At 45.1% G+C, this 24,898-nt stretch overlaps 8 protein-coding genes across 8 annotated transcripts; 4 read left to right on the forward strand and 4 right to left on the reverse strand.

Annotated features, from left to right (window-relative positions):
- Positions 1-2,403: 2,403 nt before the first annotated feature.
- On the reverse strand, positions 2,404-4,069 carry BCIN_09g03140 (hypothetical protein). Its single transcript, XM_001548538.2, has 3 exons — positions 3,460-4,069; positions 2,954-3,315; positions 2,404-2,891 (listed from the first exon to the last, which is right to left on the reverse strand). Exons 1-3 carry the CDS (start codon positions 3,506-3,508, stop codon positions 2,700-2,702), a joined length of 603 nt encoding a protein of 200 aa, XP_001548588.1. The 5' UTR covers positions 3,509-4,069; the 3' UTR covers positions 2,404-2,699.
- Positions 4,070-4,195: 126 nt separating this feature from the next.
- BCIN_09g03150 (hypothetical protein) lies at positions 4,196-6,173 on the reverse strand. The gene has a single exon (XM_001548537.2). The coding sequence runs from the start codon at positions 6,033-6,035 to the stop codon at positions 4,638-4,640; it is 1,398 nt and encodes a 465-aa protein (XP_001548587.1). The 5' UTR covers positions 6,036-6,173; the 3' UTR covers positions 4,196-4,637.
- A 113-nt stretch (positions 6,174-6,286) lies between these two features.
- Positions 6,287-8,322, forward strand: Bcscl1. Its single transcript, XM_001548536.2, has 5 exons — positions 6,287-6,453; positions 6,533-6,595; positions 6,731-6,825; positions 6,889-7,101; positions 7,188-8,322. The coding sequence occupies exons 1-5, from the start codon at positions 6,447-6,449 to the stop codon at positions 7,572-7,574; spliced, it is 765 nt and encodes a 254-aa protein (XP_001548586.1). The 5' UTR covers positions 6,287-6,446; the 3' UTR covers positions 7,575-8,322.
- A 140-nt stretch (positions 8,323-8,462) lies between these two features.
- On the forward strand, positions 8,463-10,715 carry BCIN_09g03170 (hypothetical protein). The gene is made up of 4 exons (XM_001548535.2): positions 8,463-9,407; positions 9,519-9,756; positions 9,827-9,992; positions 10,150-10,715. The coding sequence occupies exons 1-4, from the start codon at positions 9,395-9,397 to the stop codon at positions 10,276-10,278; spliced, it is 546 nt and encodes a 181-aa protein (XP_001548585.1). The 5' UTR covers positions 8,463-9,394; the 3' UTR covers positions 10,279-10,715.
- Positions 10,716-10,720: 5 nt separating this feature from the next.
- BCIN_09g03180 (hypothetical protein) lies at positions 10,721-12,510 on the reverse strand. Its single transcript, XM_001548534.2, has 3 exons — positions 11,423-12,510; positions 11,177-11,269; positions 10,721-11,058 (listed from the first exon to the last, which is right to left on the reverse strand). Exons 1-3 carry the CDS (start codon positions 11,769-11,771, stop codon positions 10,991-10,993), a joined length of 510 nt encoding a protein of 169 aa, XP_001548584.1. The 5' UTR covers positions 11,772-12,510; the 3' UTR covers positions 10,721-10,990.
- A 394-nt stretch (positions 12,511-12,904) lies between these two features.
- Positions 12,905-18,024, forward strand: Bcinn1. Its single transcript, XM_001548532.2, has 2 exons — positions 12,905-14,185; positions 14,241-18,024. The coding sequence occupies exons 1-2, from the start codon at positions 13,962-13,964 to the stop codon at positions 17,371-17,373; spliced, it is 3,357 nt and encodes a 1,118-aa protein (XP_001548582.2). The 5' UTR covers positions 12,905-13,961; the 3' UTR covers positions 17,374-18,024.
- Positions 18,025-18,087: 63 nt separating this feature from the next.
- Bcspc98 lies at positions 18,088-21,548 on the reverse strand. Its single transcript, XM_001548531.2, has 2 exons — positions 21,216-21,548; positions 18,088-21,156 (listed from the first exon to the last, which is right to left on the reverse strand). The coding sequence occupies exons 1-2, from the start codon at positions 21,356-21,358 to the stop codon at positions 18,483-18,485; spliced, it is 2,817 nt and encodes a 938-aa protein (XP_001548581.1). The 5' UTR covers positions 21,359-21,548; the 3' UTR covers positions 18,088-18,482.
- Positions 21,549-21,599: 51 nt separating this feature from the next.
- Positions 21,600-23,718, forward strand: Bchfi1. The gene is made up of 4 exons (XM_024695041.1): positions 21,600-22,031; positions 22,109-22,398; positions 22,452-22,560; positions 22,620-23,718. Exons 1-4 carry the CDS (start codon positions 21,803-21,805, stop codon positions 23,357-23,359), a joined length of 1,368 nt encoding a protein of 455 aa, XP_024550834.1. The 5' UTR covers positions 21,600-21,802; the 3' UTR covers positions 23,360-23,718.
- Positions 23,719-24,898: the final 1,180 nt, after the last annotated feature.

A 24,898-nucleotide genomic window follows, 5' to 3' on the forward strand; every position in this document is an offset into this window, starting at 1 on the left:
ACACACATACCCAGACTTTGCAGATGATATATCTATCACTTGAAAAAAAACTCAGGGTTTCTCGATCGATAGAGTAAAATCTACAGAATTGCAAAGACATTCATTTCGGAGACTTGAAGATCCATTAGGTCTCTGAAAGATCTGCATTTTGCACTCGCTATATTTCTTTAACCATTGGCGGAACTTTGCACTCCGCACTTCAAGCTATCGTAATCGAAGCGGCTCAAGTCAAAAAGAAAGTTCTTTGAGAAGAAACGTAGAGGAAGTACTTTCTGGAAAATCACTAGTCGGTGATATTTATAAACATCAGTTATGTTTCCGATTGCTTTGATTTTGAATCGTGCTTGGTGTTGTTGCCATGCTATATTCGAGATGAAGTATTGACTCCCCCTCGATAAACTAACTTTGGAATAAGCAATACATGAGTGTTGAGTGTATGTTACTACATAGTGATTATATTTCCTCACCACAACGCCTAAGAACACGCCTCTCTTTCTCTAGTCAAGGCCATTCCGGAAGTATAGTATAAGATCCCTCCTTAGTGGGAAAGAATCATGGATATACACTGCGACTTCCATTTACTTAAGCTGTAGCGTTTACCAGATCCCAGTCTTTATTACCTCCTACTTGTAGTTCTGGTCATATTGCTGTATAGTCTTCTCACTTGCTAAGCTCAAGCCTTTCCGGGTTTCAATTTCTTAGTTCATGTAATGCATCATCTCACCGATTACAATGTTTACCATATCTCCTTATTGCTTCTATCTAGTCGGCGAAATTTGATAGTAAGAAAAATGTTCCCCTTAACCACCACTTTCAATACTCTAAGTTCAGTTCTCACATCGACAAGGCTCTTCACATTGGTACTTGGATGGTCTATTTTGCTCTAGGTTAAAGCTTTGTCTCTTCCTTACGTACCTTGAAACATTCATAGAATCAAAATTGACAAAAATCTGCGTTTACACTGGTGCCACGCCTTCTTCCCTCTTTCTAACCGAAACAGCTCACCGCAGAAGATGAAACTAACAAGGAGAAAGTTCTTCTGCAAGAGCATAGTGTACTCACTAAAACATGAATTTTTGACTTTGGAATAAAAGGCTCTTAGCATCTTCGATTCAGATATTGAGAAGCAGGATGTATCGTGATTCATAATGTCATATCTGTAGAGTAATAGAAAATGATAAGATGTTTTGTAATGATTGGTAGGAATTAATGTTTACTACATACTATGACCGTTGACCGCCAACTGTTAAGTGACTGTCCTCCCCCTGACGCAGACACGAATGAAGCCGTTTTTCTCAATGAAAGTCCTTCTCGCCATAAGATTTTTTCTGAAATTCATTCTTATCCAATCAGAAACTCTCAATATGACACCAATAGAAAAATTGAGACGATGAGGATATCTGAGAAAAAATCAAAGACTGATACCTATTTATATCTGCTATTGGATACCCTAAACCTACTTTCTTCTGACAGAGACATACCATGATTCTACCAGATAACCAGAAAAAGCTAAACAAAGCGGATGAACAAAAGAAATCATAGCTGTAAAAGAAAGCAGCGATTTGAAAACGTACCGGGGTCGAGAGGAACCTTGTTACGAAGTGTGATGCAACGGAAGAGTGAGAATGTTGGTCGACATTTTGCTGGCGGTGTATGCTTGAGGCCTCCTACGCTCACTGCGAAATCGACTGATATCAAATATGTTGTTGGGAAGTTGATTGCCAAGGCAGAGTTGAGAAGACGACCACCCCATTGCCTTTTCCCCGCTTAGGAAAGTACAAGTAAACGGACAAGCAGGGTGTCATCAGCCACAAGCCTCACCTCTTGCATAACCTCATCCTCATCCTGCACAACCAATTCCATTTCCCTGGATTTGCCAGCTTCTCTACCCTCATGGCCTATCCGTCCTTCGCGTATCATCGCACAATCTCACGGTTACCATTCAAAGTACACACTGACAAGTACTAAGTAACACTTTCCATGCATTAACCCATAAACCTCGGGATACCCCATTGCCTCCTTTCTCTATCTGCCCCCCCCGGTTATCGTGATCGCAAGCTCGCAAGCCAGAAAAGGAAAATCTCCATTTCGTTCCGTGGTCGTGGAGTTGTCTAACCTAGCTATGCGTACTACAATTCTTAGAGATGATTAAAGAAGTGCCGAGGAGCAGATACTTGTGCTGATTTGCAAAATTGTAAAAGATGCCAATTACTACAAGGAAAGGCCGAGGCTATCTGCCCATCAAGTCAGATGTACCAATGATTGACCTTTAATCCCTTGAAGCCCTTAGCATGGTAACGTTGGATGATGAGTGACGAGAAACTACGTATGCTAGTGAGTCTCTCAATGAGCTTCGGCGCCATCATGGATCTAATGCATGAGCCAATGCAAACAATTGAGATATGATTAAGACGAGAAACATGCTTTCATTGGCCTAACTCCTAGTTCCTAACCATCAATTCATATTAATCCAATCCTATTCAATCCATCAGTCGTATACGCATAGATTCATTCATACAGCCGCTCTGAAAATGCTCAAATGCAGAAAATGATCCACCCAAATCATGAGACCTTGGAAAGTCTTTTTACAGACATTCCATGTCGTTGCCAAAAGTATAGATGCCAAGAGAAGTAAGATCGAATCGTTATAGCCATGTCAATGTATCACGAGTTTGTTGCAGAGTTGACCAAAGTAGGAATTATGCGGAAATTCCTCCGGAGCGCTCACTTGGTATGAGTTCGTAGCCATCTTCAGGGGCGAGGGCAAATGCAGAGATTGTAATACCTGCAGCCGATACAATCGAGAGACACCAACTAACAGTGCAGAAAATCCATCCTTTGTCCAGCTTCCAGCCCGGGAAGAATTGTTCATCATGGTCATATAGATATGCCTACTAATAGTCAGTATCATCTCGCCTCGCGTCCATTAATTTCCAAAACAAACACAACATACCACAATACTCATACTAGCTGCTTGAACTATACCCACCAACACCAGCAACAAAGCTAGTATTTTCCAGCCCGTCTCTCTCTTTTGCTTGCCACCGAGTAAGACAACTACATATGCCACCAGTGTAACTAACTCTACCACAGCTGCAAAAGACATCAGAAATCCTACGGATCGCCACATGGAACAGAATCCCCTGTCTGGCCCAGCACAATCTTCCGATGTAGGGAAATGAGAAGAGTGGCCTGTGAGCGAACTGTAGCTGCGATGAAGTCCTATCGATTTCGTTACATGATTACCGTTCGGTGTCGTCACATCCCATGTAATCCAATCAGGTATGAAGATCGATACAAAAGTCATTGTTGTCGCTATACAATTCAAACTATCAGCGATTGCACTATAATGCGTTGGCAGAAGAAGGCAGGAGCAACTCAGAGGGCTAGATCCGGCCAAGATAACTGCGATACTTCTAACGAACACAAGGAATAGAAATGATGTAGAGAATAACATACCAGCGATAAACACTGCGAGAGCGACACTGTAAACATAAACCCTCGTCATAGTGCTGTAAATATACGCAGGATTACTTTCGCAACCTTCCTAAATTGCCGCCTCTCCTTCAATGCAGATGTTTGTTCCCGTCTCGCCTTTAGGTATTTAATATCGAAGGAACAGTGTTTCTCTTGAAGAGATATAAAGACAAGAGACAACGAAAGTCTCTGAGAACGAGAAATTGCGAATGAGGGGTTCGAGTCGTTGGAATTTAATCGGTATGGGTCTTCGAAGGAAGGTTGCGTAGTGACCTATGCATGCAAAGCACAAACCGGTTGGCCTGGCCTGCCTAATCGAGTGATTCGCTGATATTGAATAGAGCTCCCCCCAAGTTATCTATCGCCCAAACACTCGACAAATGGCGGTGAGCGTCTATTCCGGAGAAAGATCCGGTTCCTTCAATTGTAAGTATTATATCACGTCTCAGGATTCCAAGTAGATAGATGCGGAGTAGATGCTGTTGTGCATGCTTGAAGTGATGGTATTGTTTGACTCTGGGAAAGGTGGGAGGAAATGTCCAAACTTGTCATAACCATTAACCTTATTACTCGGTAGGCGGAGTGGAGTGTCGAAATGACGTTGCTGATTGATTTAACGAGTACTAATGGGAGGCACTAGAGGGAGGCTTCGGAACATTCGACAGATTTTAATCACGAGGACGGATTTAGATATTGGCTGCATACAATTGCATACGATTGCATACAGTATCACATTATTACTAGGTAGGCGCTGATAAGAAGCAATAAATAGTGTGCGAGAATTGTTGTATTATTGGTGATAAAAGAACAATTGGTACTTGATGCCATGTCTTTTGTTGGGGTATCTCAGTTAACAATATCGTGGTTGATTTGGATATCGGAGAAAATGCAACCACTGAACAGCCACCACTATATATTATCTGCTCAGCCATCCCTTATTGGCCACCCAAAAGGAAATCAGAAACCGGATTTAGCCATTTCCATCATCTCCAGCTAAGCTATCGAATATGCAATTGATGCCTGTAGTTTGTAGGCAAGAAACGTTGGGGCGATTTGTTAGTCTTCAACCCACAGCAGCTCTCAACCCACCCTTTTCAACAACCACTGCAATGAGAGATAACATGTTATCGATACCACTCGTTTGATGTTGAATCCCGTCCTCATTCACTGTCCTCACTTTCGCTGCTGCTCGACCCGTCTTCACTGGACGAATCCTCATCATCACTACCCGAACTAGATGAGCTGCTTGATGAACTGGATGATGTATCGTCTTTGTTGTTACCGTCCACCATTGACTCGTCATCGGAGCTGCTATCATCAGAGTCACTACTTGAATCTGAGTCAGAAGAGCTTGAATCGTCAGCGGCAAGTGTCCGTTGCTTTCTTTTCCTTCCGATCTTCTGGGGGGTACCATCATTTAATCGCAGCCTCTTTTCTCCGTCCGTTGCTACAGATTCTGTTTCCGTGGCTTGCGTATCCGTCGTCTCTTCGGAAGACGAAGAGCCCAATTCAGCAAGAATTTGTTCAGCTCTCATTCTTTTGGCCATTCTAGGAGCCATTGCTACGTCCGACAGTCCCATAATTACACCTTCTTCATATCCCATTTGAGACGACGCTCCAGCGGCAGTCATTGATGCAACATATTCGTTCATGGCAAGGTCGTACTCTCGTTGTCTCTTGCTACTGTCTGCCATGGTTGCTGGAAATCCAGAAGCGTCAGACTCTCGATCTTTCACCTTGATAGCTAATGCCTCGTCTCGAAGTCTTTTTCTAACCCCTCCCTGCAAACCTCTGACGTACTCGTAGAGAAGATGGACGTGATCGGAGGGAACGACCTCAATGTTGAAAGCGTGTTTCAATAAGTGATTTTGATGGTTTTTGTTGAACTTCCACGTCTCCTTCGATTCGTGATATTGTTTTAAATATGCTAAGAACGGACGTGGGGCGGCAATTGGTTTGGAGACTTTCGACTTCTTCACAGACTTCTGGGGTGTTGAATCCTTCTCACTGGTACCATTTTCTTGTTTGGCTTCCGATTTTGCCTTCTTGACTCTTTTCACCCTCCGTTCCTTTTCTGGGAGTGTGGTATCAAACTGTTCTTCGACTATAGGTGGTGCAGGTGTTTCAAAAGCTTGACTCGTAGAAGGACCGTAGAAAAAGTCGTCTTGTGCTTTTTGATCAGCCACCCAACCTAAGTATAACTGTTTTATACTATCTCCATCTTGAGATTTTGTTTCCGGGGTGAATGTTACTGATTTCTTTAGTGCAGATTTTCTGGGTGTAGTAAAAATTGAATCAGGCGCGATTGATCGTTGTGGTTCAGAAGCAGGAGGATGAGAGTTGAGGTTCTTCGGCTTTTTCGCAGACGTTTCGTGCTCGGACTCGGTGTCGTCTCTTGGTCTTTTCCTATTTGCTATCTCGATTTCTCTTTGAGGTTCGGCAATTGAGGCTTGAGAATTTGAATCTGAGGAATCTGGGGCCGATTTCAACTTTAAGCCTAATCGTTTCCATGAGGGGACTCGTGGCGCCCCTCCACTCGCGGAAGTTGAAGGTATCATGGCAAAGAACTTAAGCAGTCTAAGAGTGTACCGGCCTATGGACACGCGAACTGAAATCTAAGCTTCGAAAGGCAAGCCCTGATATTTGACAAAAAATACAAAAAAGTGACGCTCAGATTGATGTTGATGTGAAGGACCGTGAAGTAACTTTTTTTCTCTTGATAAGAATACACGCCGCTTTAATAATCGGCGCTAGACTATTTTGGACGATAGCCCAGGCTTCAAGCTTCCGCGTGTAAAGGTTAGATACCGGTAGCTACTGTACATGACAACTTTGAAGCATCATAATTTCTTCTACGTCTTTATTCCTCACCTAAATAACCACGATACCTGTTGATTCCAATCTACAAGCAACCATTGTTTTGAAATACCCCATCCTTCAGATCTAAATACCAAGTCAACTTCTTCAAAATGTCGGGTATGTTTGTTCTCGCGCGCCCACCTCTTGACAAGCTCCTCAAGAAGCTCGAGAAGCTTGAACTAACAATCCACAATAGGTAGCGCAGGTTACGACAGACATATCACGATCTTTTCTGATCAAGGAAGATTATACCAAGTCGGTACGCACATTCAGACGCAAATAGAACCGTTAAAGCCATGGGATTCGTAGGATCTCAGCTTTATTGATCTATGACGACCCCAATCCAACATAACAACATGCAATAACATTATACTAACTGCTCTTGCGAGAATAGAGTATGCTTTCAAAGCTATCACCGCTGCGAACATTATGTCTGTAGGCATTCGAGGAAAGGATTGTGCTGTTGTTTTGTCTCAAAAGAAAGTTCCCGTACGACACGCTGGTCCAGATTCTATTTCAAGTTCAATACTGATAAATTGGTGCTCCACATAGGATAAGCTCATTGATCCATCGTCCGTCTCCCACATCTTTCAATTGTCACCATCCGTAGGATGTGTTATGACAGGTTCTATCGCAGATGCAAGAGCCTCTGTCCAGAGAGCTATTGGTGAGGCTGCCGAATTCAGATACAAGTTTGGATACGAGATGCCGTGTGATGCCCTGGCAAAGAGGATTGCCAATATCAGCCAAGTCTATACCCAAAGAGTAAGCTTACTTAATGAAACCTTTGTCGAATTTCTGGATGATACTGTACCTCTATTCATCGTGCTAACTTCATATTGTTTTTTTAGGCATACATGAGACCTTATGGTGTTGCAACCACGTTAATATCGTTGGATTCTGAGTTTGGTCCTCAACTGTACAAATGTGACCCAGCTGGCTACTACACTGGTTACAAGGGAACAGCTTCGGGTCCAAAGCAACAGGAGGCGTTCAATCACCTGGAGAAAAAGCTCAAGAACAAGGATTGTGCAGAAGGTAGCTGGGAAGATGTAGTAGAATTAGGCATCACAACTTTGAGCACAGTTCTCAGCGTCGATTTCAAGAAAGGAGAATTGGAGATTGGTATTGTTGGGGGGCCAAGAAAGGACGGAAAAGAGGGCACAGATCCGGGCTTCAGGGCTTTAACTGAAGAGGAGATCGATGAGAGGTTACAGGCAATCGCAGAAAAAGACTAGTTGCCGATCATAGTAAAGAGATGAGGCAAGATATCCAGATGAGGCAGCTATGAAATACGTTCGGTAATACCGGCGAATGACTGATCGAGAAATACTATTGCTATGAAATTCAATTTATGATACCAATCTGCATTTGATACCGAGCAATGGGAGCAATGGTAGGCGAGAAAGCCACATATCTTCTGTCTTCTCGTTAATTTTGGCGCAACATTTTGTACACTCGAGGAAAAAAGAAACGAAACGGAAACATAGCCATATTGTGGCTTGACCACTGCTGGACTGAATAATAGACGACCCATACCTTCGGTGACAGTGTGCTATGATTATCTCGGATGATCTGACTAGATCCAGGACAACATCACTTTACTGCAGCATCAATGATCTAGCATTACGCAGCCCTATCCGGAAATATGGTTTTGGGATTGATCGAATCATCCATCATCTCACACCCCAAACAAATATTAAGACAGGGAATATGAAATATTGAGTATTGAGGATCCGAAAAGAGTAGTGGGGTGGAGTCCCAAAATGGGTCTATTGGAGTTACCAAGCTACGGACATGGAATATTGGGATGCGGTGATAGGAGTATCTCCCAAAGAAATCACATCTTGGTACTGGGTTAAGATCGTATGGCCCCCAGATGATCTGCTGTAGTCTGTGTTCAGGACACAGGTGATTCTCCGGTCTATGTGCAGAGAACAGTATGGTGTGGTATGTAATAATACATATGCATCGATATGGTTGGCACCTGGCGCAGTCACCGCCTGTCCAATGCGAGTGAGATGCTTTCTACAACTTCAGCTATAACGATATTATGATCTGGATCCGAGGTTTCCCATTGGTTGAAAATTTTGATGGCAACACACGTTTGAGCCTTGAACCGGCATGGTTTTTGCTCTGATGGCTTTTTTGTAAGATTATGAGTGGATTAGATTGTTTGACGGGTCAGAACCTAGTGAAGGCTGAATATTTTATCCCTGTTCCCACGCGAGCGAACAGGTACCGAGGTGTAGCTCAATCTTTTTAGCTTCTTTTTTCCCTTTGCTTCCTTTACCAAGAAACCTAAAAGGAATCCCAAATCATTATCCACATACCGCGCATACGAAAGTCACACAGAGATTTGACTGCACATCACACAGGGGACCCATATTCATTACCCACAATCTACCTCTCATCTAATCCTCCCATCATCCTCCACCACTCATTCCCACGTTTCAATCCCTACGTTCTTCCTCTAAGAATCTGAGGTACACCCATTACACAATACTATTCCAAAACCTATCTCGAGCCATCTAATCTTCAGTGAACCCTTGGACATCTCGCAAATCGCTGCCGTCATGCGTCTCCTGAGAAAGATCATGATAGCTTGGTACCCTTGCATCCTTACACCCTTACAGCTCTGTAGGGTTTAAAGTAGCTTTGAGCTCGTCACTCCCGTATCATTAGCATCGGGCTTAGTTGTGGGGCACAGATGGCTTTCTATACAGTGAGAGTAACTCAATGGTATCTAATATTTCCAATGGAATCAAAGAGTTGGCTTTGTCTGGCTGAGGTATCCTCCCGTTAGCCAGCCACGTTGAGACTCAAAGTGGATGATCAATTTTCAGAGTCAACGTCCTATCTAGTCAAGCATCATTTGAAAAGCTTCATAAACGGCCGAGATGGCTTCATCTTTCCAAGACATCAACGGCACAGTCTTTCATTCAGTTCCTCATTGTCTCCACGCCTCCACTTCCTACCCATTAGCAAGTCATTCTAGTGTTCATTTTCCCGTTATTTGAAGTTACAGCATCTTCAAAGCCTCAAAACTACATACACAATGGCCGATGGATGTAAGTCATTTATATGTTCCTACCACACACGACCGTTACTTGTACTCGTCCCTACAGTGCATTCGGGACGGATAAAGCTCAATTGGCTTCAATGACTTACGCAATCACTAGTGAACGATCAAAGAACTGCTCGGGTAGCAGATATTCTCTCCGATTTCCGCACTCTTCAATACTACATCGCTGCTGCTCCTACCGACCCGTCAAACATGGATGATTACTACACTGAAGGGTATGCCGCTCTTCGTCAATGCTCCTTAGATGGCCAGCATATCCTGAACTGTGCTGCTGAAACTCGAGTCCCACGAGTTCGCGGTGGTGCAGATGAGCAATCGAAAGCAGAATTGCAACAGTAAGTCTCCCCCTACCATCCGAACGGCACGATTGGGGCTTTCATGATTTTCTATACTGACATCGAGAAGGGTACTCCTTGATGCGTTTTCTCGCCGTCACGAGGCTCAAAAGATCTACCTTCGCCAAGGTGCGGCACAGCGTTGGATCAGTTACAGAGATCAAGTGTTACAGGGTCAGAGACCTCATACCGGGCACACGGATCAATTGAACGCATGCGATGTGCAGCTCCGAGCAGTAAGTCCAAGGGAACATTTTTTTTCATTCAATTCTCCACTCCGAGCCACCGAGCCGCTCCTCCCCACTTCCGGTTCTTGTGCGAGCGAGCAAGGATATTGCCAACTTTTGATCACTTGGTACTATTGATTCTTACGCGTACTGATTGGGGCAACAGGAATTGGTATCGATCACAGACGAGGCCATCTACTCGGATTTACGGTCGTCCGATTATGGCATGGGGCGCTGGACGCAAGAAGATCCGAGCTTGAGACAGGTGCAGAGATGGGTTAGGGCTAGACGTTAAGCTGTCATTGCTCGGAATTGAAGCACGTGGGCGGGAAGAGGAGATGCGACTGCCGAGGTTGAGTCGGGAGATGTGGGACGGGGGTGAATCGGGTGAATGGAGTGCTGTAATACTATTGTTGTACAGGAAGATGGATTTGGGAATGTTTGATGGCTCTTATCGAATTGGGATTGTTTGGGTGATTGGATTGGATTGGGTTGGATTGGGTTGGCATGGCATGGCTTGGAATTTTCTTACGCCTAAAATGGTTGGCGATGGGCATGGAATGGCGCACACATCAGGTTTCCCCTGGCCCTGGCGGTTGGGTTTTCTTTGGCTACTTACTTCCTTGTTTGTTATATGGGATTAGACGAGAGGTAGTTCAGACTTAGAGCATAGAGCTGTGCTAGTGTATCTAAAGTTAACTTGTCAATTTTGAATCAAGGAATTGAGATATATCGAATGATTTGTGTGACATTAGTGACATTTGCCTATTCAAACTCGCTAGTATTCAATATAATAGATCCTGCTATGCTCCTTCCATCCGTCTGTAAGCAACGAGAACATGCCAGCCTCGTACGGCGGCAAAATCAGATAGGTATACAACTTCCAAAAATCTCAATCGGTCGATTCCTTCTTCGATGTAATCCTTCCTCGATATCAATTATCGAATATGGAATATCGAATCCCCCACTCCCGAGAATGTGATCCAAAAATAACTGCCAAGGAAGGCTCATCCCGTCTTACTATGAACACAGAGCGCAATACCACACAACGACAAGATCATACCAATCCAGGTATCTATCGATATATTAGCTCTCGTACTCGGGATTCACGCCACATTTCTGGAGTATGTACTCCGATCAATGGTGGCGATGACGAGGGGATGGATGTATGGAGAAGGAATGAGGGGAATTACCGCGACTGATGACTTTTCTTTCCACCCACCACTCTCCTAACACCGTGAAGAGAAAAGCTAGAGAATTGGTGATGGGGACTGTTAGGGAGAGTTCTACACATATCATTAGCATCAGTTGCGTCATCACTGTGCTCGTGTGATACTCATATGACTGTTCTCTCCAGCTTCTTCCTCCACGGATCGACATGACGAGAAAAATAAAAGAAAAGAAAAGTAAGCGACAAAAAAAAGCAAAGAAAAACTCACCAGCCTGGCCGATTAACAGAAAAAACCAAATGCTCCCCGTCAAATTGATCACCAGCGGAATGGCATATCTCGGATTTCGCAGGAGATCCACGACGCCAAAGAACGCGCCGTATAGCTTTGATTTGACAAACGATTTGGTAACCGAGGGGGATGCGAGGATGGGGTGAGAGGGCGGTTGGTGAGTGCGCGCGGCGGCTCGGATGAAGGGCGTGGTGAAGCCCCAGGCGATGCCAATGAGCAAGAATCCGATGATGTAGCGGAAGAGTGAGGGGGCGGAGGGGTCGGGTGGGGTGGAGGTCACTGGGTCGGAGAGGAGTGTGGGGACGGGAGAGGGGGCGATGGAATACATGGTGGGTTGACGTGATGGCGTGTGATGGGTTGAGGGGAAGGGGAGGTGGGAGGTGGGAGATTGGGTAGAGAGTGAAGAGTGAAGAGTGAAGAGTGGAGAGGCTGGTTGGCGGATTTTAGGTTGGAGCTGTGATGTGATGTGATGTGTGATGTGTGATGTGATGTAATGTAATGTGACGATGTGATGAAAGAGAGTTGTACCGATCTGTAGTCGATTTGTGATATAATTAGATACTTCTTGATTGGTGATGTACAATGCACCGAGAGAGGATCGTATGGACAAGGTAATCAGGTGACAAGGCAACAAGGTCAGGTAAGCTTATTACCTATGTAGGCAACACCCTAGTCGGCATTGTGTTCGGGAATAACCGAAGAAGAATGCGAAGCGGCGGTTAATCCCCAATAATGATGTACGGGCAGCAACAAACAGCCTTGCCGCAAGTTGCCGGATCGATAAGGTGGAGGAGGGCGGGTGGTTGGTCTCACGCAGTGGGTGGCTCGTCAACAGCAAACAGACAAACAGACAAACAAACAAACAAACAAACAAACAAACAAGAAACACCCTTGATCCGACGGAAATTGCTCAACCTCCTCATTGTGCACTTAAGACGACACTATTATTGGGTGCTACACTCCGTCGATCTGAGATGAGAGTCAGAATCTTGGTACCTGCATCACCAGACTCCACCACGCCAAATGATTTTCCGATCGATTGCACGCTCATTTCGCCATCCGCGGACATTTTGGAAGGGTGTGAGTTGTGTGAGTTGTGTGAGTTGCGTGGGTTTTCAAGTTGGCTATTACAGTACCATGTATGCATAGAGAGAGCAGGTAGCCATCCGTGATATTCACCAGTGATAGCCACTCCAGCCACTCTTGTCAGCCACTCTGCAAATGCTCGTGGCGCCATCACCACACCCCAAGCAGCGGAAGATTTCTATTTTGGTTCCTTTTTCTCCTTCTCGGCCGAGGGATTGTATACCTGGAACGCACTTTATGCAAGTCGGGCAAACCTTGAAACAAGGATTAAATTTTATGCATCGATCGTTCTTTGTCAGGAGAGGTGATTCTCAACAGGGATTGAATTGTGTACATTAACATTACACACTTGCATTATTAGACCAAGGTAGGCAAGGGCCCGGTTTTCGTCATCAGTTGTCCTCGCAAAATGTGCGATAATACGATATCCATATCTACATCTCTCTCGCGCTCTCTCTACCGATGTCTGGTTCGTGGGTGGATGGGAGGAGAGAGGAAAGAGGAGAGGGACGAGGGGCGAGGGACGAGGGAGGAGGGAGGAGCGTGATATCAATGCACAGAGTAGACCAAGATCAAGTCAAATGTCATTCATTCGTTCATTCATTCATTCATTCTCTCATTCGTTAGCCGACGACCTCCCTCCCTACCTGCATGTACACATCAAGACATCCCATTAAAACGATTCACTACGCGTAATTCAAGACATCTCCCCAATCCAAACTCAAATGCAAAATGCAAATGCAAATTATATTCAATGGACGATGCCCGATTTCTTCATTTCTGATTCATCCAAAGACCGTCAAATCAATCCCACCACCGACCTTTACACAAAGTAACGAGGGTATTGCATGACAAGGATAACACCAGCCTTCACCATTCTTTCTCCACGATCTCAGCCACTCCCTTTAACTCTTTCTCGCGCCGTGCACACAGATGAGAGGTAACATTTTGAACAACTTTCGAGTTAATCCACCCTAGACCCGCTTCATTCCAATCAAAACGGATCCCTTTTCTCTTTTCTCAAATCAATTCCTGAAGATTTCTGGACTGTCAGCCTTTTTATGATTTATGCTGCATGGAACGGTCTGAGATGCGAGGGTTCTAACGCGATTTCGTACCTACTCGGCGTTCGACTTTGGAATATCAGTTGAGGATTTCCCAAATACAATGCTCAGCTGGAGCTGGTGAGGGAAGAAAGAAAGAAAGAAAGAAAGACAGACAGACAGACAGACAGATCGAAAGAGAGAAAGAAAGAGTTTAGAAGTTATTATACACACTCGAGACTGAGATCAGCTTGACTTGACGACTAGGAGAACACACCCTCTACCACGACCTCGACCTCGAGAATTATCATATAATAAATCACCCTTGGATTATAATATAGCCTCACTTTCCTTTGCCCATTAATAATACCTTACGCTCTTTCTTCATCATGGCCACGAAGCTCAAAATGGCGGGCATGCATACCGCTGGAATCTTCTCAGATATGACGGTTGATGGTCCGGTGATTGGTACCCTGGTTGTTATCGTTGATCGAGCCAAAAATCTACCAAACAGAAAGACAATTGGAAAACAAGATCCTTATTGTGCAGCTCGGTTGGGAAAGGAAGCAAAAAAAACGGAGACAGATAAGAGAGGTGGACAAACCCCTCGATGGTAAGTGCTCAATGAGGAGTTTTGTGTCTGGTTCATTACTGACGAGGCTGTCTAGGGATCAAGAGCTACGATTTACTGTGCACGATTCGCCGGATTACTATCAATTGAAGGTCTCAGTATTTAATGACGACAAGAGAACAGATCTGATAGGAGAGACTTGGGTCAACTTACAAGATGTCATTGTTGCAGGAGGGGGACAAAGTGACGTATGGCATAACTTAAACTTCAAGGGGAAATATGCGGGAGAGATTAGGGTCGAGATCACATATTATGATAAAAGACCCAAGCCAGAGAAACCGGAAAAGAAGGAACCCAAACAGAATCCATCGACGATTACTCCATCTACATCTGTGCAATCGATAACGGAGTTCGGGAGTGTGAGTGGAGGTGCAAGTGGAAGTGGGAGTTTGAGAGAAGGAGTTGGTGGGCCAAGACAATTAGGGGTGAAACCAGTTGTTAAGAGGCGGCCTTTACCAACCGATCCAATTACTGGAGCTCCAGCGCAACCTCCGGTCGCAGCAGCAGCTCCGATCCCTGTGGCGGCACCACCTGCTGAACTAGTTCACACTCCTCCACGGGGATATCAGGCCCCATCTGCAGTAGACCATATGCAAATGACACCTACTCGTGGATATAGAGACTCCCCCTCTGCGATACCAGATCATGTCCAAACCCCACCTCGAGGCTACCAAAATGTACCGACCGGAATACCCGATCATATTCAGACGCAAGGATATAAGATGTCTCCGAATGGCATGCCAGATCATGTCCCTCGAGGATATGCGAATCCACCGGTAATTCAGGATCAACCTTCACCTCGTGGATATCCAAGTTCTGATGCAATGCAAGCACAACGTGGTTATCATTCTCCTATTGTTGGTCAGGAGCACGCGCAAACGCCACCGCGTGGATATCAGAACGGATTCGTTCAGGATCAATCTCCTGGACAAAGAGTAGAATACAACGCACCTTCAACCCGATATAACCAACCCCAAGGATATGATATTAGTCCAGGGTCGACTCCATACGGAGCACCTCAAGATATGATGGCTGGAGCACCACCAAGTTCCCAACCAATGCGGAATAACGATAGATATGATTACGAACACGGCCACGATATGAATCAATACGCGGCCCCTGAAGCGGATCCTCGCGATAGATATGGAGGCTCTCGTATGCTAACTTATGAGCCTCAGCAGCCAGGTCCATATGAACTTCCGATGAGCCCCGGTCCTCCGCCACCTCCCCCGGCTCATGCAAGCAGACACGTGAGCTCGGTGCCAACTCTCGCGCAACCTAAAGCTGTCCATGGCCGTCCAGTCAGTCGGGGAAATTCCAATCCATATAACACTTCCGTGGATGATTTGCACCGTCATTCAATGCCTGCTTATGCACAGCCCACCTCGGCTTACCAGGCCTATAACCCACCAAAGAACGATGACCAATTCCGAAGGCCCGGAAATGGAAACCCTTACCCACTCCGAAAAAACTCTTATGACTCGAGAGATTTGAGGTATAATTCCAGTTATGAAGATATGCAGCCAACTGTCGAGGATGCCCCACCCACACCAGCTCCAGGGCCAGGGCCAAACAGTTATCAGACTATTATCCCGCATAGAGGTAGTGCACCAAGTGCCATGCAACACCCAGCTGAAGGGATGTATGACCAAGTACCGGCACCGTTAAACTTACGGCATCGACCTAGTCGCAATAGTATTGCCACAACTGCTCCGAGTCATCAACATTCGATTAGCTCAGGTGGCTACCCGACCTCTAGTTCTATGTCCTCTGTCAGAGATGGAGCTTCTGTAACCTCAAGAAACTCTTATGGCCAACTCCCAGCATCTCGCCAAGACCGAAGCCAGTCCGTAGGTGTGCAAAATACTAATGGAGATTATGGCTTGCCTGAGATGCCACCAACGTTGGTGCCGGGAATGGATCCAATCATTGCAAAGGAAATCTCGGATCGGATTTATAACGAAAAGCGAGCAAGTTATAGCCAAAACCCTGCATCTTCGCAGCGAGGAAGATATCAAGAGGTTCCAAGACATCAGCCACAACAGATTCAACAGCCAATACCCCTTCCCTATCATGATAATTCGGCTGTGGTACCATACTCACCACAAGCAGCATATGACGATCGCCAGAATCGATATGCAGCGTCTACGGCTATGGTGCCAGTAAAACCTAGGGGTACGTCGCCTAACCCCGCAATGGATAGACGAGGAAATTCGCCTAACCCTATGGATCGAAGAGGCGTGTCTCCTAATCCAATGGATAGACGAGGTGCATCTCCGAATCCGCCTATGGACAGAAGAGGTGCATCTCCCCATCCACCTATGGATAGAAGAGGTGTTTCACCTAACCCCATGACTAGAAGAGGTACCTCTCCTAACCCAGCAGTCACGCGAAAACCGGTCAGTCCTGCTTCGGAGCCTCGAAGATTATCAGGTGTTGCATTCGGGCCAGATTCTTATGATGTTTTCAATCCAAGTCTGGCAGGATCGAAATCTGCAACATCTCTAAGCGCTGCTTACGATTCTAAAGATGATCCGGATGCCAAAATCATTACTTATGATGGTAGGGAAATCGATCCAAGTGATCACATTCCTGAATCTAATTATGCCCCACTCCTCGAACAAAAGGGACCAAAATACGCATCACAAATGCCAGATCGCAATTATCGAGCTCCACCAGCAGAGCATCCGATGCCATCAAATGGTCGTAAGCAATTACGTCAAGCAGCAAGGCCTCAATCAATGGCCGTATCTTCCCCAATTTACTTCAGCGGCGGCATTCCAGATAATCCTCCAGCTACTGCTCATAGGAAACTCCAAAAGAAGTCAAACCGCATGTCGGCACAACCTGCATACCATTCATCCCCAAATGTACCGATCTACAGAGAACCAACTTACGCATCTAGTAGAACATCGATGCAGAGACCCTCAACGGCTGAATATTCAAATGACGGTTATCAGTCAAATGGTTATCAGTATGGAAGTAGCCCTGGCGGTGGATATAGAGGGGCGGTTGGGCCAGTCGTACCAGCAAAAATTCCAATGGCATTACCGGCTCCCGTTAGTAGTGGCGCAGGGAGAGGCGGTGGAGGTGGGGATGCGTGGGCGCTGTTAGAGGAAATGAAGAATATTGATTTAGGGGCCCCAAGTTCTAGAAGGAGAAGGCATTGATAAAGGAGTCTGATTTTTATACGAGTGTAGGTGGCAATAGGGTGATGCGGGCAGGAAAGAGAGAAAACATGTGTTATATTTTTTGTACGATTAAGATAGGATGTATCTGGTTGGTTGCTTGGTTTCATATACCTTTTTGTATTTTCTTGCATTCTTGATTCTTGCACTCATCTTCTGCGTTGTATTTAGACTCTGGCATCTCAAGGATCTCATATCAAGGCTTCTATGGGTATATGGCAGGCATGGCGTTTTTGTTTGGGCAATTGTGCTCTGGTAACATTGGGAAAGATGGTGGGTAGAGAGCAGTGGATGGGATAACGGGGAAATTCAAAAAGGCATGGGTTAGGGAGGGGTGATGGAATGGGAACGGGCGAGCCCAGTCTGGATTTGGCAGGGTAGGATGATTTGAGAAGGAAGGGATATTGGGAGGATATCAAAATCGGGAGAGGTTAAAGATTGGGAAGGAAATGGGCAGAGGGGTAGAGGAAGGAAGACAAGGAGGAATGAAAATGCAAGTGAATATGATATCAAGTTCATACACAATACCCCATCTGTGAATAACGTACGTGCTACTCAAGTGTTATTTAAGTGAGAAAGTGCAGGGAAACATGTAATGAATCAAAAATATCAACGCTGGAAAGCTTTTGTTCACTAAGTATTCATCCAGTTTTTTTTTTCCTTTCCTTCGGCCTGTCAAATTCCCTATAAGTTTTATGGGTATTTTTGAGTATTTTATATTTTTGGATAAAAGAGAGATGACTGGGATGGGATGGGATAAAGACAAGATGGAGAAAAGCAGAGCTAATATGGGAGTACCCACGATGGATGGAAGTATATGTATGCATGCACATTGAGAGGTGGGAATCAATTATGTGATTAGGAAAAAAGAGAAATGTATATTCATCAACATAAATCAATGCACAAACCAACGCCACAAGCAGCCAATCTGCAATCCACCCATCCATCAATCATTCATTGGTATCCTTATCGAACCGTCCTAATATGTCATACCATGCTACGCGAAGAGAGTCCATGGAAATACAGTACGCCCCTTTTTCTCCACACATCTCTACTCATTCTTCTAATACCGGGTGCTGAACACAACACAATTATCTTTCCCTAGCACTCGACTCGCCGGATCTTCCTTCTCTACCTTTGCCCTTCCCCTTGTCTCTTTCTCGCTCCCTCTCCCGGGCGCTCTTCCGCCTAACTCCCGTATACACGTCATTAAAATTCATTACCACACCCAAGAACCTCATGTCTGTGTCTGGCTGATATGCCAAATCGCCGAGTAATAGTGAAATTCTCGTTTTAAATTGCGTTCCTAAACCACTCAATCTCTCTGCTAGCAAGGGGAATTCTTCTTCTTCGCCTTGAATATTCGAAAGATTGAGATTTAAAAGAGCAGGGTTGGGGTTCTCGAATGGAGATCTGGCAGGAGGGTAGTCATCGAAGCGAGTTCCAGGTCGAGAGGAGGTAGATGTGCCTGGGCGCGGGATGGATGGAGAATTGGCATTCTGACGTTTTGAGTATTCGGTTACACTGAAGGAATAAAGACCGTCAACTGCGTCGCGATATGAGAGCATTAATCTAAGGATCTCGCCTAATTGAACCATGAACGTATTATCATCGAGATCATTTGAATGCTTTTTCTTGGCGCCTAGCAGACCTTTGTGTGTGATGGCATTGAGATATTTAGTATGCGCCTTGATAAGATCGTCAAGTGTGCAACCATCTTTGTGGATGGCGGATTGGAGCTCATCCCAAGAAGACTCGATAACTTCAAAGAGAATATAGTATTGCAGTTGCGCGATAAAATGAATCATTTCCGCAAGGACACCGCGAGTTTGTTTCCATGATTGATGGAAGGCGGGATCTGGAGATCCAAGTAAGACACCACGGGCGCCAGTCATGCATTTACGCCAGGTAGTCGACAAGGCAAATTCAACACGCTTGATGCGCCATAGGAAGTTGAACACTTTGAGGTATTGTCGATTACCCCATTCTGTTACAACGACATCGACAGGAGCATCAATTTTGTATTCAAGGGTGAAACAATCCCAGCCTATATCACCATGTGAAAGTTGTAACATGCGGGCGTCGAGACGGCGGAGAACCTCGGGCGAATCGTATTGCGCATTAGAACCACGAATAGCGTGCTCAAGTTGAGCGGTGAGAGTATGACGATATTGAGCACCGGCTGGACGATCAAGATTTGATGCAAGAGATTCCATGAGTAGAGCGATAAAATCTCCTTGCCCCAGGAGGATGTAATTTTTAAGAGCCTTGAGATGTTCGAACAGATGGAACTTCTCCGACATTAAATGAATTAGTCGAGCCATAGTCGTCTTATAAGCCTCATCAATCCATGTCTCTAAAGTCGCAGTATCGCCGTACCGTAGTTCTTTTGACGCATCTTTCGAGTACTCTTCCACCCATTGAGAATCCCCGCAACCATAACGGATGAAGTTCAAGGATTTTCCGATTAGGAAGACCTTTTGAGCAAAGTCTTGAGTGATGATACTTGGTACCATATTTTCATTAAGTTTGTATTTGTCCTCCCATACACTGCTAGCACCTCCTCTACTTCTGCCATCTTGGGCCTCCTGGATCGCATTGGGATCCTGTTCCGAAACAAAAAATTCATGATATGGATCAGATAATTCTCCGTCATATATCCAATGTCGAAGCATATCATAAAACGGTCGAGTAACGTGAATCAACAACCGTTCAGCGAATGCTCCTACCATTGGATCCCCGTGCGACGATGAAAATCCATGGATTAATGTGATAAGCTGTCCACCCTTTTTACTTTTTGATTCCTCACTAATTAGGCTCATTAATCTCAAGCCCATCGTCGCCTCTCGGGTCCACACTACGCATCTCTTAAGAGTGACCCCTGCTTTTCCAACACCTCCTCTTGGTTCGCTCTCGTCTAACGATGAAAGTGCTCGTCGGATCTGACCTTCTAGCGTTGCTACTAGTCCAAGATATGACCTAAGCTCGCCTGCAATCGCGGCTCGTAGACTCTGACCAAGGAGACCACCGTCGCTAGTCTGCACGAAGCCAGATAAACTTCTGTATAATAGCGATGGCTCAGCTAATGTATGGAGAATTGAAATTATTGGTACAGGTAAAGTATCAGGTAGTCTGAGGCTTGATTGCGAGTCAAATGGCAAGTTTGAGGACGATAGGCCTTGTAATGTGAATGGTAAGTCCCTAAGTAGTGCGGTTTCTGGGGGATCAATTTCGACATAATTTTCAGCCAATAGAGCCGTCTTCAATGCGACACTCTCACGCTGACTACCTGGTGTCTTCACAAATACCTGTTCTTCTTCCTTTCTATCTCTCTGGCCCCCTTCTCGTTCCGGTAACTTCCTCAATCCAGCAGGCGCAAAAGCATCGTCGAATTCTCTCTCTTCTCGCGATGTTTGACTTTGAGAGTCGAATGTGCCATCTGTTTGAATGTTTCGACGGGTATCTCTAAGAGGAGCAGCGCTGGCGGTATCCTGGTCCTCGACAGGTCTTTTGGATTTCTTCTTGTTTACCGGACTCATAAAAGGGCTCGTCAATCCAGAAGGCCTGAGTTGCTCTTGGTCCCCTAGTTGATACAGAAAGTACAGCACTGCCCATTTTTGTGTAATGACCGGTATGGAAAGGAGCCGGCTGTATAGGTTTGTAAATCGTAAAGCTTCATTGGGACTTGGATTTGTTTGTATTAATCGTTTCTTTATCAAATCCGAAGCTTGATTTACATCTGCCACAACAGCAGGTGTTTTTGAGCTACATAAATTGCAAAATCAGCATTCCATAACACTGCGCATAGTTTCCAAAGTCAATACCTTCCCAGAATTTCCCGTACAAAGTCGGTAGCATTGCTTTCTCTTTCTTCGGCGTCTGCAGGATCTTCTCCAGGAATATCTACTTGAAATCGGCGCACTAAGCTGTCAATAGCAGTGGAGATACGAGTACTTCGTGAGGACATAATTGCATCGTTGCGATAATTGAATATCTGCGACTCCGTCTTAATTCTCACAGAAACATATATTCGTGAACCTTCATGAGAGTCGATCAAAAGAGTGGACGCGTTGATAAGGATCACACGCGATGATTTATTTACTTCAATTTTGAGGGGTTTGGTTTTGATTTAGTGACAGTACAAGGGAGGTAGGCTCGTAGGTTACCCTAGAACTCCAGATTTCTTACATAAGGCTACAAGGCCAACTGACTCTCACAACGTCACCTCTATGTTATGCCGCGAGTCGACCATCCTTCAATCATCAACCACGCCACCAAATCAACAGTTCTTATTTTGAATTTGTGTCATCAAATTCTTCCGCTATTGCTCTATTTATGGGCGATAGAAAATTGAAGGTTTTCGCGCCTTGAGAGCGTGGTCGCGCGAGCCTAAACAGCTCCTACAGCCATCATGCCCGACATCGATCCAGCGGCCTTGAGTCGCTCTAGTGTGACGAACAAGAGTCCAACTCCTGTTCTACCTAACAAATCACTTACTGCGACAACGCCGGTACAAAAATCTGCAAAATTCAATCATGTTCCGCCGCGCATCGACCTTGAGCCGTTGTATACGGCAGTCAAGTCTGCCATTGGCGAGAATTTTGGGATATACAAAGATTCAATTGGCTTGTTTCTTATGGGTATGTGATCAAACTTATTGTCTCTTGCGAGGGGCGACAATTACGCGTGTTAAAATTATGTTAATTCTTTGTTTCAGGGCATATGAACCAAATTGAACTTTCATCCCGAATTGATCATTTTCTCATAACAAATACTGGCGAAATCGAACATCTTCACAATCAACTGATATCTGCCATTTATGCGAACACAACTCGTGAAATGCCTGACCAGGGCGTGGCGAGCTGGGTCAGTGCAAATGATAAACCTACAACAGGAGCTGGGAGCAAGCCGGTGAGCGGCGATGCTGCAGAACAAAGACTTAAGACAGAAGTTATGCAACTGCCGAGTCGTGATAGAAGAAGGTTGAAGGATCTTTCTCAAAATGATGTGAGATTACTTTTCAGGCCTATATGGAGTGGCTGTGCTAAATTGCTTTGTAGTTCGACCCATTCGATGCATTTGCGACAATGCTGACTGAGCATCGCCGACCGAAACCTGCAAGACAGCCAGAGATTGTGCCTGCTAGTGCCGGTGGTCTGAATAAAACTAGTGAGTTATACATAACTACCAAACCTGGCCAGTTCAATAGTACTTACATGTTATTCAAGATTGGGATCTGGAAATCCGGAAAAGATATGCTTTACCTCTAGCCTCGGAATCAGGAGAGTTTCCTGACATGACAACTATCGAATCGCGAATGCTTCCCATATGCTACGAAACAGGATTGGTCAATGGTCATGTCCAAGATGCGGCTCAATTTATGTCTGTGGCAACAGAAACTTTTATTAAAGAGGTCTTATCATCAATATTCAGTAAAACGAGAAGCAACGGGCCTGGATCTACGGGGAGTGCTGGAACCGGTGGGGGCTCCTCTTGGGTACAAACGCACAAGTACCGAAGGCAGCTAGAAAGAGAGGAAGAGTCCTCGTTGCGCAACGAAGTCCTTCGGGATAAAAACGGCTTATTACCCACTGAAGCCCGCGCAGCAAGTGAACGAGGCCCCCTAGGTATGGCCGATGTACGGACCGCACTTGAGATTTCCGATTGTGGTTTAGGGCAAATGCCAGTTGTTGTCCAGCAAATTATGTTCGGTTACCAAGAAGGCGAGCTAGAAGACTGGAACGCATTCACACAACTTGGGCCTCAAGGAAGAATCATTGCTGAAGATGAAGATGGCGACATCGAAATGACTGGTCTCGAGGTCAACGGTTTGACTAATGGCGTCAACGGGCACGCGATAGATGAGCCTATGAGTGATGTCGAAGATTGGGGGTGGGAAGGGGCTGAATATCAAGATCGAGCTGCATTGGATATGGTGCTAGATTCATGTCTAGCAATTGGAGCTTAATGCGTAATGTTACCTGCGGCTGGGTACGGAGTTTGCATCGGGTGTTTCAAAGGCGTTAATAACCCACATGAGGGTAGTGGTGCAACATTGGCGCAACGGATATTGGTTGTTTTTATGTACCAGAATATTGTATAAAATGATCATAAAAGGGATGGCAGAGACGAAGGGCGCTTTGGGCACGGTTGGGTATAGGGGAATTCTGTACACGATGATACCCATGAACTGGCCAGGTAGGCCACTCGTTCATAGTACTTGAAAGAAGAAAGAAGCTAAGCAATAGAGTGTAAAAATTCAATTATATAACAGCAAATAATCTCAACATATCGTAATTAATCATGCTAATAAGTACAGTCTCTTCATGTCGTCTACAGAGCTTGGTTTCAGATTTGACTTCGGCTAATTGCGCCAAAGCTTTCACTAGTCTTTATCAGTCATGATCTTGGATGCCAAATACTTCGATTAACAATAATCAATCTGGATGTAAATTCGCTTTTTCGATGGATGACGCTACACATTGTGATTCTATTTCAACAATTGAACGCTACATAAATCATTTTCTAGAATCGCGCCAATCACCCAAAACTTTTTGTCCTTCCGAAGTCGCTCGAGCACTTGCTCATTCGGAGCTTCAGGCATTGGGTCATTCTTGCTGGCGCGAAGCTATGCCAGATATTCGATCAATTCTATTTACGATGCGAGAGAACAATGATGTTGAGATCTTACAGAAAGGCGTCGTACTTGAGGGGGATCTTGGAGCCGGATTAGCAAATGTGGTTGGACCTATCAGAGTACGAAAGCCCCTAGCTTGATTTACAATTCTTGTTCAGAGGGAAAATCGTGCAACCCGCATCTTGGAGCTTGTGATTACGTCTCGACTTCTATATTCAGAACTATCGAAATCCTCACTTGATTATCGGATGGTTGCGTTGTGCTGGAAAATCGTGCTGAGCAAGCTTATAAACCGCCCTGGTGGCTTACGAATGCTTGATTTTATGTTTTCTGTCAAGGCACATCAAATGTTGACCTGTTGCTCCATTTATGTTAAGGCAAAGCGCTTCTGTTTCTTGTTCATCTCTCAGCTTCGTCATGGGTCGATTTCAACACCGTGAATTATCTTCGGCTGATTCTACTCTGCTTTTCTCGCAACTTCCACGCTGTATTATCTCTGTCTTATTTTGGGTTGTTGTCCGGCATGGGTTCTTTTGATATCGAACTGCCGGGCCGCTATGTGGGAAGAAAACGTAGAACTTTGCTTTCTATGGGGTAAGAAGATGTTGAGGCAGATCTGTTGATGGACAAGAGGGGCTGAGCTAGGAGGTGGAACTATTGGTGTTGAGGATACTTTGTTTGCAGCATGTAGTGGCAGGATTATCGGAATCTGTGTCCAATTAAGACCATTTGACGTCTTGGTAATGAAGCTGATGCTATGGCCGTACTTATTCTTACACTCTGTTATTTTGCACGGTTAAACCCCCGGAAGCTGTGTCTTCATTTGATAGCAAGAGCTTGAACTGTCGTTATTCAACTGGTCTTGGGTGA

The sequence above is a fragment of the Botrytis cinerea genome, chromosome 9 (genome assembly GCF_000143535.2).
Source record: "Botrytis cinerea B05.10 chromosome 9, complete sequence".
Taxonomy (NCBI): domain Eukaryota; kingdom Fungi; phylum Ascomycota; class Leotiomycetes; order Helotiales; family Sclerotiniaceae; genus Botrytis; species Botrytis cinerea.